The 13,151-nt window shown below is 40.3% G+C and overlaps 2 protein-coding genes across 3 annotated transcripts in view; both read left to right on the top strand.

Annotated features, from left to right (window-relative positions):
* The window catches only part of LOC111149425 (ZFP91 zinc finger protein), a 51,315-nt gene extending 44,877 nt beyond the window's left edge, over positions 1-6,438 (top strand). For both annotated transcript variants that reach the window (XM_022506467.1, XM_022506466.1), the window contains exons 10-11: positions 2,247-2,346; positions 2,689-6,438. In XM_022506467.1, coding sequence (XP_022362175.1) covers positions 2,247-2,346; positions 2,689-3,199 — 611 coding nt within the window. In that variant the 3' untranslated portion in view covers positions 3,200-6,438. The remainder of the gene's footprint in view (positions 1-2,246; positions 2,347-2,688) is intronic.
* Positions 6,439-6,717: 279 nt separating this feature from the next.
* Positions 6,718-12,906, top strand: LOC111149426 (ciliary neurotrophic factor). The gene is made up of 2 exons (XM_022506468.1): positions 6,718-8,397; positions 9,655-12,906. Exons 1-2 carry the CDS (start codon positions 8,284-8,286, stop codon positions 10,141-10,143), a joined length of 603 nt encoding a protein of 200 aa, XP_022362176.1. The 5' UTR covers positions 6,718-8,283; the 3' UTR covers positions 10,144-12,906.
* Positions 12,907-13,151: the final 245 nt, after the last annotated feature.

The raw sequence follows: 13,151 nt of genomic DNA, 5'->3' as shown, positions 1-13,151 counted from the left end.
GAAGGCAGCTGCTTAACCAACTGAGCCACCCAGGCGTCCCAAGAACCAGGATTTTCTAATGCCATTTCCAGTAGATACTTGCAGGAGCTTTTACGGACTGGAAGTGGCTATTATGAAGAGAGAACCTCGATGGTAAAGAGGCTTGCCTGTTGGTTTATGGTAACTACTAAGTAGCTTCTGGCACTTCTGCTGCTACTGCAATCATGGAGGCTAGCTACTGAATTCACATGTCATCTCCTGTAGGAGTTATTGACTCAAAAAGAGAAACTGAATGTCTATATTATACATAATGTAGGATGATTTCAGATTGCATTCATTTTTAGCCACTGACAGTCTGTGTGCAGTTCAGCTAATGGGAACAAATGAAGATGGGTATTAGTGCTAATTGAGTAGGTGCCAGACTCTGTACTGTTACATGCCATGTTCTCCACAGTCACAGAGGGTAAGACTAAGAATTCTAGTTGTCTCCTACCCCAGAGTTATACTGATAGATGTACCCTTCCCAGTGCTTATTATATGTGTGACTTAGGCAAGTTACGTCTCACTTTCCCTCATCTGAAAAACAAGGGATAATGTCACTGATACGGGGAATTAGTGTAAGGATGAAATGAGATCACATATAAAGTGCTGTTTACTGCATAGGGCCTGGCACACAGTAGACATTTCAGAGCAGCAGGACTTGAGCTCAGGCCTGAATCACTGCAGAGTATAGTCTCCGCATTATACCGTGCTGCTTCCAGGAGAGGGCTGTCTCCACTCCGTTCCTTGCAGCATGCTGCCTTTTTTCCACTCCTCCCTGTTAATTATGTTCTCTACAAAAGTAGTTTCTGACAACCAGTTTAGACTACTTTAGCTAAATATCATAGGCCTACTGTGACAAACTGACTGTTTTAGAAGTTCAGTCCATTCCAGATATTTACATCTGGTTAGTACAATTTTATGATGTTATTGTAGTTCTCTTTTTCCAAATTAGTGCAGACAGATTCCCTTTGAAGATGTGATTTATTTAAGCAAATGGATGCCCCACCCAGGCTTGCCATGTGACTATAAAGCTAGAAAGGTGGACAAGACCTGGGAGACACTTAGAGTTGTCCCTGGGTTAAAAGTGCATTTTTAGACCTTGCCTACTCAGCATGTAGAAGATAGCCCAAGAGGCATCGGTGGCACTTGATCCGCTGTTCGAGATGCAGCATCTCAGACTCTGCCTCAGACCTGCGCAGCTAGCCTCTGTATTTACTAATATCCCCCATGGATTCCTAAATGTATTCTAGCTTGAGACAGAGTTGGCTCCTCTTCTTGTTTTGACTTTAGAATGATATGGGATGGAATATAGAATTAAATTGCATACTATTTGCCTTTTAACTTATCCTCATGTTTTCCCTGTGACTTTCTGTAGCAGTTTTAAGTGAAAACTATAGAAAACAATAGTGGTCATTTATTCAAGAGCTACAAAGCATCTCTATCTGCTTCTCTCCCAAACCAAGTGATAAAGAAATAATTAAGTGCAGTGCTCCTTTGGCCCATAGATTCAACACCATGTTACCAAATTCATCAAAATGCTGTGAAATTTGGGGGGATTGTGAAATGACAGGGAGATAGTTGAATGCTGCAGAAGATGTGGGGTAGGAGAATAAGATAAAGAATATAGGTACTATTTACATATATTTGAAAGCAGCAACTTGAACCTCTTGAGAGGAATTTAAATTGTTTATTTTGGGTAACAGTTTTTAAACTTGAAACAGAAGATACGAGTACCACTTTAATTGTGGTTCACTTTTCTTCGAGGGAATGCCAAATTCGGTGGTGGTGGTGGTGGTGGTGGTGGTGGTGGTTTGAGTGCCAAATTCTTTATATGTAAGCTTTCAGGGAAATGTTTTTTCAGGGAAAATGTTCTTTACTTACTAATCAAGTTTTCCAAGATCTGGATTACAGGGATTGAGATTGGGTTTCTAATTCTCATATTGCCATTAAATTGTTTGTTTTGCTTTGTTTAGCTTTTTTTTTTTTTTTTTTTTTTTTTAAACAAGGCCTTATGCTACTGAATGTATGGACTTTTAAAAAAAAGTTGAAAATGGTGTATTTCTTTTTAAAATTTTATTTATCCAAGGTGTTTTATACATTGAAAACAGTGTTGCCCTTATTGTAACTAACTTGACTGATGATCTGCTTACTTACTATGAACTGGGAAAATTAAATGCTTATAGGGATTTCCCATGGAACCCTAACCACATTATTTTTCTTTTTAGATCAAAGGGATTATATCTGTGAATATTGTGCTAGGGCCTTCAAGAGTTCTCACAATCTGGCAGTCCACCGGATGATTCACACCGGCGAGAAGCCATTACAGTGAGTGTTACTTACTGGTGGGCATGTGGGTGAGAAGTGTGTATCAATCCTCCTTCTGGTTAGCCCCCATGCAAACATTTTAGTTGCCACTGCTATTGACTTTTACCAAATTAGAATGAGTATTGATTGGGAATGCTACTTAGTGAACTTTTTCTTATTCCTTCAGTTTTTCAAACAAATGAAACAGATTAATTTTCCATCTAGTTAGCTTTTCCTAATTTTTCCCAAGAAGTGTGTTACTGACTATTGCCTATATATGTGACCTCTAAATGCTTGCCCTGACCCTGAAGAGGAGCCCTCTTCATTTCTCTTATCAGCCATTTCCTTTTCCACTCTTCCTAGATGCGAGATCTGTGGATTTACGTGCCGGCAGAAGGCATCCCTTAATTGGCACATGAAGAAGCATGATGCAGATTCCTTCTACCAGTTCTCTTGCAATATCTGTGGCAAAAAATTTGAGAAGAAGGACAGCGTAGTGGCACACAAAGCAAAAAGCCACCCTGAGGTGCTGATTGCTGAAGCTCTGGCTGCCAATGCAGGCGCCCTCATCACCAGCACAGATATCTTGGGCACTAGCCCAGAGTCGCTGACACAACCTGCAGATGGGCAGGGTCTTCCTCTTCTTCCTGAGCCACTGGGAAACTCCACGTCTGGAGAGTGCCTCCTCCTAGAAGCTGAAGGGATGTCAAAGTCATACTGTAGTGGGACAGAACGGGTGAGCCTGATGGCTGATGGGAAGATCTTTGTGGGAAGTGGCAGCAGTGGGGGCACTGAAGGGCTGGTCATGAACTCGGATATACTCGGTGCTACCACAGAGGTTCTGATTGAAGATTCAGACTCTACTGGACCTTAGTGGAAGGGAAGACTTTGGGCAGTGGGACAGCTCAGACTTTGTATTTAAAAGATAAAAAGGACAAAAAAAAAAATTTAAAGCATTTAAAATCTAGTAAAATAACTGAAGGGCCTGCTCTTTCCATTGTGAATCACAGCACACACACCTACACCCTCTCTTCTCCCTCTATTGTCCCCTTTATAAAATTGATGTTGCCTTTACCAAAAAGGTAGGCAAAAAAGAAGAAGCTCTTAAAGTGAGGGTTATCCTCCTACTTGGTTCCAGCCAGGCAGACTTCCTGCTCACCGGCAGATCCCTTCTTAAACCTGTAACTCTGATGTGCTCTGGATCAGCTTTTAACTCTTGATAGTATATTACTGTCCTCTAAACCCCTTCTCCACTGCTGCCCTATGGTTCTGGCTTCTACCCACTGCAGCACACTTACTTACCCCCAAAGTATCATACAGTTCTAATCTCTGGAGGCTGGCAGCTTGACTTGGCACTTTAGGCCCCTTAGCAGGGTGAGCTGTTAAAACAGCACACCCCTCTCATTCAACCCCATTTCCTCCATTCCCTGCTGGGTTTCAGAAAGGAAGGATTCATGGGGACCACCTCCCTCCTCTGTGACCCCAGCACTTCAGTCCCCTTCCACCACCTCCATCTGGTTCTCAGTGGTGCTCACTAGCTTGGAAGCAGGCTCCCTACAGGGAGGGGGCTGCCCTCTGCATGGTTTCTCTGACCATAAGACAGGGCTCTGTATCAGTGAGACAAGTCCCAGACTAATGGCAGAAATTTGCACTTTGAACATGTGTGTTTTTGTGTTGTGGAACCCGAGATTCCTTATTTATTAACGGAAAGTCTGATTTTTTTTGGGTGGGGGGGACTTCGTTGCTATATTTTGTGGGGCTGGGAGAGATTAGGTTATTCTGACATGGGGTCCTTTCCATAAGAGGTACTTTAGAAGGCAGGATATAGGGTTGAAGAAGCACAGCCAGCCTCTAAAATCATAGCTCTCCAGTGGCCTTTAACGAAAACTGGTCCTCAGCACTAACAAAATCACTACAGTAGCCTAGTGCTTTCTCGGAAGCCTTTTTAGGGAAGGATGTTAGGTTTTTGGTAATTAGTGCTCTTTGAGTTCTTAGAGCATTGAGATTTAGAAATTTTAAGGGGATGAGAAGGGTTGTTCAGGGTCTGAATTACAGATAAAAGATTTTCTCTTGTGAATTTCTTTCTTTTTTTATCCCCATTATTTCTTTCTAGACCTTCCTTTTGGCCCAATTCTGGCCCCTTGCTTTGTTTTTGGTTTTGCTTTACTTTATCATTGTTTCATCCCAGATCCCAATTAGTGAAGGACACTACCATTAGCGAAGAGATAGTCTACGACTCGTACAGTTTGAAGTCAAAGAAAATCACTCTGTTTCCTTTTTATAAAAAATAACACTTCAGAAGAGGAAAGGCTTCCATAGACAAAGTTAATAATCTGCATAATAATGGCTTTGGCTTTCACCTAAAATTCTGGGAATTACCACTTCCATTGAGATAGGGATTTTCTTGGGGTGGATTGCTTATTACTGGCCATGGGAGAGGCAGGTGATGTTTTTGTATAAGTGTATAACTCCCAGAAGACTAAAAACTTATTTTGGCTCATTTTTAGAGAATTAGAAGGGCAGTTTCTATCCTGTGTACCTTACAAGCTGGAATTAAAGGCTTGCCCTATTCATTGTTTGTCAGAAATGTGTGATGGCTGTTGGAAAGAATGAAGTTTTGCTGAGAGCAAAATAGGGAACAGCTTGTTTTTCACAAACACTAAAACTACAAAGTTTATCAATTTTCTCTTTGATTTATTTTTTCCCAAAAGAGGGGGTAACAAAATGTCATCTCTGAAAGAGGCTCACTTTATACCCACTAGTGTCAGTGGTTGGGATTCCAGGGAATAGGGAGTCAAACACCTACAGTGAACAGACTTAAATGCACTATTGTTTCTTTTCAGAGTGTTGCAGATTTGCCATCCCTCCAGTGTGGGGGTAGAAAATGGAATAAGGATAGAAGGGATGTAGAATATGCTTTCCTGCCCACAGTAAGGATTTGGAATTGACTTGGTATGTTGAGTACATTTGAACATACTTATCAGGTTGATTGGGTGGGTTTACAACAAGGTTGTTCCACTCCCATTATAAGTCCATTTTGTACTGTTTCACTAGCTCGCATCTGTACCCCACACTTACTTTTGTCTCTGTCACATTTATCTCCTTTGTCTCTATAAGTTATATTCGCAGTGGTTAGTCATCAGATATTTTAACCACCTACACAAAAGCAAACTGCATAAAAAAACTTGAGATTCAGGGAAAATATGTTCTTCCCTATATCACACTCCTCCCCACCAAAGCAACAAGTTAGTTCTAATAATTAGAAATTTTCTTTTCTTCCTCCTTTTGTTTTTTGTCCTCTTTGTAGGTATCACTTGCCTATAATTTGCTTCAGTAAATTATTACAGCAGTTTGCAGTCAATCTTAAAATATTCTTCATGGACTTTATCTTTTTTCCTTTTGAGAAAGAGATGCTAGCACAATAAAGAGTGGTGTAAGTAAGCTGTCTTATACTAGGCCCTCTTCCTTTTGCCTGTCTGCTTCTCATGCTGTTCACTTCTGTGTCCTTCCAAGGAGCCCTTTCAGTCTTAAAATTCTGCATTTTCTACTCTTAGTCAAATTGAGTTACCTTTTTAATAACTCTCCCCACTGCATATTCTCCAATCTGAATTGGCAGTTCAAAATTCTAAAAATGTAATTGAAATACAAGTATTATTTCTGGGAGATGTGCTTTCCCCTAGTCTCTGGCTATCCAAGGTTATTCTGCATAATTGAGACTTACTATGCTCCAGAGAGTTTGGAAAAACACTGGCCAGGATTACTGGGAATAAAAAAGAATTCAGGTATGGAAAAGCATCTACATAGAGCACTTGAACCTCCTTTGTACCTGTTGGAAAAAATATAAAGAGTGTACTAAACCCGGCTAAGGCTATTACAGTCTGGTTGTTTAAAGTACCATTTTTCCTTCCTTTTTCCCACTTTTCAATGTACTCAAGAAAATTAAAAAATTGTAATGGATCAATTTAAAATATTTTTATTTCCTAAAAGCCTTTTTTGCCTGTTGTAATGTGCAGGACCCTTCTCCTTTGATGGGAGAGACAGGTAGTTACCTGAATCTAGGTTGAAAAGGTTATGTAAAAAGAAATTATAATAAAAGGGATACTCTGCTTTTCAAATCCTTGTTTTCTCTTAATCTAGGTAAGGCATATCCAAAATAAATATGTAAAGAAGAAAAATAAAAGTTGTCTTCATGGAAGCAACTTGTTTTCCTTGATTGTACTGAGTTACAGTTACCCAAAGGGTTAAAACAACTGATGCTGTTAACTGAGAATCCAGTGGCCAGAGCACGACGTTTATGTAAAGGCAGGTGCTATTGCTTCTCTCGGGCAGAGTAAGATAGTTCACTTCTGACTCTTGGTTCTTGATCGCTAATGCTGAGTTGCCATAGGATTCTATGATCATCTGGCCAGCTTGGAAACTCCTCCTGTGTTTGAGCCCTCTGGAAAAGATGGCTTTATTAATCTAGTAGAGAGAACTTTAAGGATGCTGTGAGGTTTGTTAGTCTGATAACGACAAAACCTTGATAACATTTCATATCAGTACTTTTTCACAAAACTCCATGTCCACAGCAAGTACTAACTTTAAAAAAAAAAAAAAAAGGAAAGAAAAAATAGAATCCTCCTACCTTCTTAAAAGGCCTACTGTGGGCTGCCAGTCTCACTTTAACTCCTCTCCACCCCTTGTTTATTGTTTCCCTGTGGAAGTTTGTACCTGAGAAGGCATGTGTTTCCATTTAGAGAAAATGTCTATGGTGTGAAATTGTGAAAGTTAGTTGATTGGGGATGACTTAGCTCTTTCTGGGAGCATCATCTTCTAACCTGCAGAGTTAAGTTAGATGCAGTAGAAGAGAATTCTGCACCTGCTTTTAAACTCTTTTGCCCTTATTTCAAATCCCAGCTCATTCTCGGAATTTGTTAAGAAGCAGTGTGGTATGACTGGGATAAGGAAGAAAAAGAAAAGCATGTTGTCACTTGAGACTGCCTTAGAACTGTTTCCCAGTCAGGGTTGGGTGTTTCTTGTCCTTTGGAAGAGAACAGGCCTAAACAGTACCTTCTTCATCCTGTAGCTACGAGGAAGGCACCAAGATCGAGGTTAGAGATGACTTACCTGGCTGATGTTTAGTCGAGTGTAAATGAAACTAACTTTAAATATGTAATGAAACAATAGAAGTGAAAAGATGCTGTTTTTTTAAAGGACGTATTTCACATAAATTTTATTTCTTGAGCAAAATATAAAAAACCTAAAGAATGAAATTGCAAAGTCAATGGGAGAATCAGAGACCTATATTTAAATGATATGCCTGCTTGTTGGATTTTGTGCAACATTTAGTTTCTTTAAGCCTTAGTTTCTTAATGTAAAATGGGGTAAATAATATTTATCTCACAGAATTATCCTAAAGATCAAATAAAGGCTTTAAAGCCTTTCACACAGTGTCTGTCCCAGAGTAGCTGCTTAATCAATGGCAGCTATATTGATGATAATAACTTAATAGTATTGAATACTTTACCAGGCCAAGAAAGGAAAGAAAGAAGGAAGAGGACATGGGGAGTGCAAGGGACGGTGATAACAAAATGAACTGATTATGTGTATATAAAGTAGATCACATTAGGCAGGGGTGTCATGAGGATTAGTGTGATAGTGACCTTGTTGCTAAGTGCAAAAGCAAAACAATGACATAAAAACAAGTAGGCTCGGCCCTGGTGGAGGAGAGAGATGGAGGCAGACACTGCAGGAAAGAAAGCTGATTAAAAAGGGGCCTTTGATTCCACAGGCACAAAAATCCACAGCCAGGAATTTGCTGCCACCTCTGAGTCAGGCAGGGAGGTGGGGGTGGGGTGCACAATCCCATTAGTAGAGAATGCCCAGTGGATTTAGTCTGAGAGTCACATTTCTTATTTGGACCAGTGTAGACAGGAGCAAACCCAGCTCACTTGTTTCCTGGGACAGTTGAGTTAGGGGATGGCTTTTGCAGAGCACTCACCGCTGACCCCTCACCGCCGGGACCTCTGTAGCCGCTCTATCTGGCTAGCAAGGAAGATTCGTTCAGACCTGACTGCTCTTTTGGAATCTTATGTAAGTTGCCTAATTTGCTGTTGTCTGTTTTCACTTCATCTCTTCTGATGCAGCTCCTTATCATCATGTTCCAGCCCCCATTACCAGCCATGAAGGCCCTAATCATAAAATCATTCATAGATTGGGCGCCTATTACTTGACATGGTTCCTTCCTTTAAGGAAATTCCTGTGACCTTATTTTCTTCTCTGGGCTGTTTAGGAGACATGTTCTTTGAATAAGAAAATAGCCATAGGTTTCTGGGTAGGATTGGCTACATGTCGTGGAGACTATTCCTAATTTGATTGCCTGCAGTCTGAATTCTCCCAGAATAGATTAACCATGGGCCCTCTAAGTGTGGGTTCTTCATCCACATTGTTCTGAATTTTTGAGCTATGTAAATGAAAGAATGAGGTTTATAGGATTGGGAGAAGAACAGCATAAACCCAAAGAATTTCTTTTGTACAGTATTAGCCACCCACTCTTTCATTACATATATCAAGTCTCTGTGTGTCTGAGTGGTCACCTACACGATCAAAAGGACCCCCTAGAAGATTCATTGGGGACTTAGGGAAGTGTCAAAGGAGCTAACCATGCAGTTCCAGGTTGGTTTTCTGATAGTGGGAGATCCCCATCAGTCTCCACCTAAGGCCTGCTATTACAGAAACACTGAAAAGGAGAGTTCTAAATTTAAATTCTCTGAGAATTTGTTTATCTTTATACAGACTCACCAGTTAGAAGTCAGACTCTTTGAAGTGACGTTTTTTATTTTTAAATTTTTCTTTAATTCCCACTGAATTCTTTAAAGGATTGTCTTCACCATTAAGAGTGGATAATGAAGGAGAGGAGGTTAGAACAATTCTGCAGTGGGTTAATTCTAGGGCTTCTTAATAGGTCTGGTCAGTGTCTTCAAGTTTTAAAATACTTAAAACTCCAGTATGATTCAAGTATTCCAGTTTCCAGGAGGGAGTTCAAAGTGGGAAGGAAAAATTGTAGACCAGTGTTTTTCAACCTTCAGAATCTAATGAAAGCTGCAAATTCTCCCACAAAAAGTGAATAGGTAGTCAAAGCAGTATATATCATTTCAGAGAGAGTAAGGTCTTCCTAAAGTCCAAACATTGGATCCCAAATGAAGAGTTCCTTTTGGAGAATTTTTATTTTCTTTACAATTTGGATCCTTGACCAGGAAGGTTTATAAGACTTCACATGAGATTTAGAAATTAAATGAAAATTTTGGGATAATTATAGAAGATGTGATGTTTTTATGTATCCTTGGCCAGATGAAGCATCAGGGCCTGAACGAGAACATAAACCTGGACTCTGTGGATGGCGTGCCAATGGCAAGCACTGATCGGTGGAGTGAGCTGACTGAGGCAGAGCGACTCCAAGAGAACCTCCAAGCTTATCGTGCCTTCCATGCTATGTTGGCCAGGCTTTTAGAAGACCAGCAGGTGCATTTTACTCCAGCTGAAGGGGATTTCCATCAAGCAATACATACCATCCTGCTCCAAGTTGCTGCCTTTGCTTACCAGCTGGAGGAATTAATGATGCTGTTGGAACACAAGATTCCCCCCAACGAGGCTGATGGGATGCCCATGATTGGTGGAGATGGTGGTCTCTTCGAGAAGAAGCTGTGGGGCTTAAAGGTGTTGCGAGAGCTTTCACAGTGGACAGTGAGATCTATCCATGACCTTCGAGTCATTTCTTCTCATCAGACGGGGATTCCAACACATGGGAGCCATTATATTGCTAATGACAAGAAAATATAGTAATTATCCCCTCCTCTCTCTCCCTCCTTCCTTTTCTAATGGAATATACACTGCCCTGAGGCCTCAGTTTCCCATTCTTGTTTTGAAAGGTTGAAAGTTTTCTAACCTTTGAGACCATAGGCATTTTCATCAAGTAGGGTTGGAGACATGGACAGGTTTGATCTGGGTGTGTGTGTGTGTGTGTGTGTGTGTGTTGGAGCCATAATGGAATGGAGGCAAGGGCAACATCCTTCCACCTTAGTGCTCTAACCTTTCTACCCACTAAGTTAACCTTACAAGGATTTAATAGTCTCACAGGATAAATATGTTTAACTTTAGTCCTAGATGACTTTTCTGGGAAGATTAAAAATTAATAGTCCTGGACTCTAGCCAATTCAAACTCCTGGATAATAAAAATACTAACATTTATTAAGTACTATATTGTAGCAGTATGCCGGGAGCTCTGTGTATCTTAAAATATTCACAACAACCCTCTTGAGGGAGGTAGTGTTATTCCTATCTGGCAGATGAGAAAACAAGTTCTAACTTGGTCAAGATTACCCAACTAGCAAATGGCACACTTAAGTTTGAACCCAGGTATTTCTTATCCCAAAGCCTATGTGCCCTTTACTTTGGAGGCCTGATTATGACCCTCTGTCACTGCACCTCTTTGCCGTAGAGAGTTGGAAAATACATTCATGTATTCTATCCCCAGCACTGGAAAACAATCCCCATTATATGTCCTTATAGGTCAGTGACACAATTTTAGTGTTAAAGGCGGTATTTGTTGCCCACGCTTGGCAAAAACGAGAGCATTAGAGATGTTAAAATTCTGTTTGGGGAAAAGAGTAGGCCCACCAGACTTCTGAAATTAGGAAACTGAAGATGTGCTGTAATACAGCCTGCTTTATAAAGTGTTCACAAATGTTTTGGGGTTGGGCACAGCTCAGAGCAGCTTACCTCGTATTTATGGTGATCAGCAGTACAGCGATACAGGCCCTGTAAGCAAGCATTCACGGACAATGGTTGGAATAGTACTCAGGTTAAAATGTCACAAAACTCCTTTACCACACATTCTCTGGACTTAGTCATGAGGAGAGGGTGAGGCCCACTCTGTTCCCAGTGGGAATGCCAGCAATTCTGAAACAATATATAGCACAGCCTCCATGTTTCACAACAAAGGGACAGGGCACTGTGTTTAATGTTCTTGAGAGAAACACTGTGAAAGACACCAATGGGCAAATGTGGGAATTAATAGAGAAAGGTCATTTGTGGTCGGGTCTGTGGACTAGTGGTGCAGCATAAATCCAAAAGTTCCCAGGTGTTACGGTATTTCACACTACCAGTTAAACCCACCATCTTGGATGCAGGACCCAGATTAATTTAGTTTACTTACTTGAAGCTCCTGTGCTCTTAAGTGAATCAGGAGTCAGAGAGGGCTAGCACCCATAGGCTGCATGAGATGGGATGGGGGGACCTAGCTTGTGTCTTTTTCCCACAAGGGTTCATGAGGTCAGTGTTAAAAGGACTCTGGGTTGGGCACTGTGGCAATACAAGGGACATAAGGCCCTGCTCTGTAGTCTGCATTTGTGGAAATGAGCTTATATGCATAGAAGACATCAATACTGGTTGAAATTGGGAGGCACAGGTGTTTTTAAGTGTTAGGGAGTTAAAGAAAAGGAGCTCAACAAGGACCCGAAATCCCTTTCTGGAGGAGGGGGGAGTTCAGTTGTGTCTCAGAGGTTGGCTGAGTACCAAATAGAAGAGAAGTGACAGAGACAAGAAAGAGTTGCCTGTTTAGAAGAAAGTGAGGCAGTAATAAACATTCGGGTCCCACTGCCACTAGAAGTTTATTGTTTGGTTTTATTTCATTTGTAATTTTGGAGTAGAGATAGATACTTCCTTAGTAAATGCATAGAGGCTTACTTCATTCAAGCTTTTTCTTCCAGCTGGTTCTGCTTCAAGAGCAATATTTCTCATTGATAAAGTACCTGTGAAACTCTTAGATTTAATTAAATTAATGTGAAACTCTTAGATTTATCTGTGAAATATTTTACACTCTTTAATAGATAAAAGAGGTGACTACAAATTTTTAGTGCGGAATAACTGATAACAAAGTTGCTGAATCTGAAAAGAGTGACCCCTCTCCGAGTGTTTATATTTAGGAAATGTGACAGAGCAGACATCAGCAGAAGTTTCAAAAGTCAATGGAACATGGCTTAAGCTCTGAGTTACGTGCGAAGGAATATTTATATGTAAGAGGCACATTTGAAGTGGCAGAGTGTCCAGAAAAGGTACAAGTACTAACTATTGAATGGGAGGAAATAGGAACCTGTAGAAGTCTCTATTAGGTCACAAGCAGCAAGTCACCAGAGTGTACTCCCAGGGTCGTGCTGAGTTCCGTACCAGTTTCTTCTTCAAGAAAACTTGCAACATGCCTCAAAAAGTATGGAGAAAATCCTTAGAAAAGTGTAGATAAAATAAAGGAGAAGTGAGCACTTACCTTTAAAAACAAAGGCATAAATGTGAATGGATCTGAGTGTGTAGACTGCATCATGCTTATCTGAAATGGACAAGACAGTGAAAAAGGGACCAACAATAGGTCCATGTTCTAGGTGTGTGTCTTAAATACAGATAGGAATAATGGCAACACTGTGGTAGTATGGTTTCTTTAAGGATCCAGAATCCAAAAGAAATTTTTGGTCTTTAGATTTTACTTTCCTTGTTCCTTAGATCTATATATGGATTGGATCTGGGGAATCATATTTTTATATACATGTAAACTGTATTATATAATACATAACTATAAAATTTATAATGTATAACATGTAACTATATAGTGATATATATATATATGTATGCGTGTGTGTGTGTGTGTGTGTGTGTGTAGATACAAATAAAAGGCATGAATGTAGTTTCTAACCCCAACTCATATTTTGTAAAGAGTATTCCTTTTACCCCACAGCCTATAGAAGTCATCTGTGGGAGAGAGATTTTGTTCTCCTGAATCTGTTAAGGAATTGCATATA

This window comes from Enhydra lutris, unplaced genomic scaffold (genome assembly GCF_002288905.1).
Source record: "Enhydra lutris kenyoni isolate GAN:26980312 unplaced genomic scaffold, ASM228890v2 scaffoldscaffold22, whole genome shotgun sequence".
Lineage (NCBI taxonomy): Eukaryota > Metazoa > Chordata > Mammalia > Carnivora > Mustelidae > Enhydra > Enhydra lutris.
The sequence above is the reverse complement of the archived record's forward strand: the minus strand, read 5'-3'. Positions and strand labels throughout refer to the sequence as shown.

Coding starts and splice junctions, on each gene's coding strand:
- LOC111149426 (XM_022506468.1), top strand. CDS start 8,284: ATGGCTTTTGCAGAGCACTCACCGCTGACCCCTCACCGCCGGGACCTC. Junction 8,398..9,654: donor CTGCTCTTTTGGAATCTTAT/GTAAGTTGCCTA, acceptor ATCCTTGGCCAG/ATGAAGCATCAGGGCCTGAA.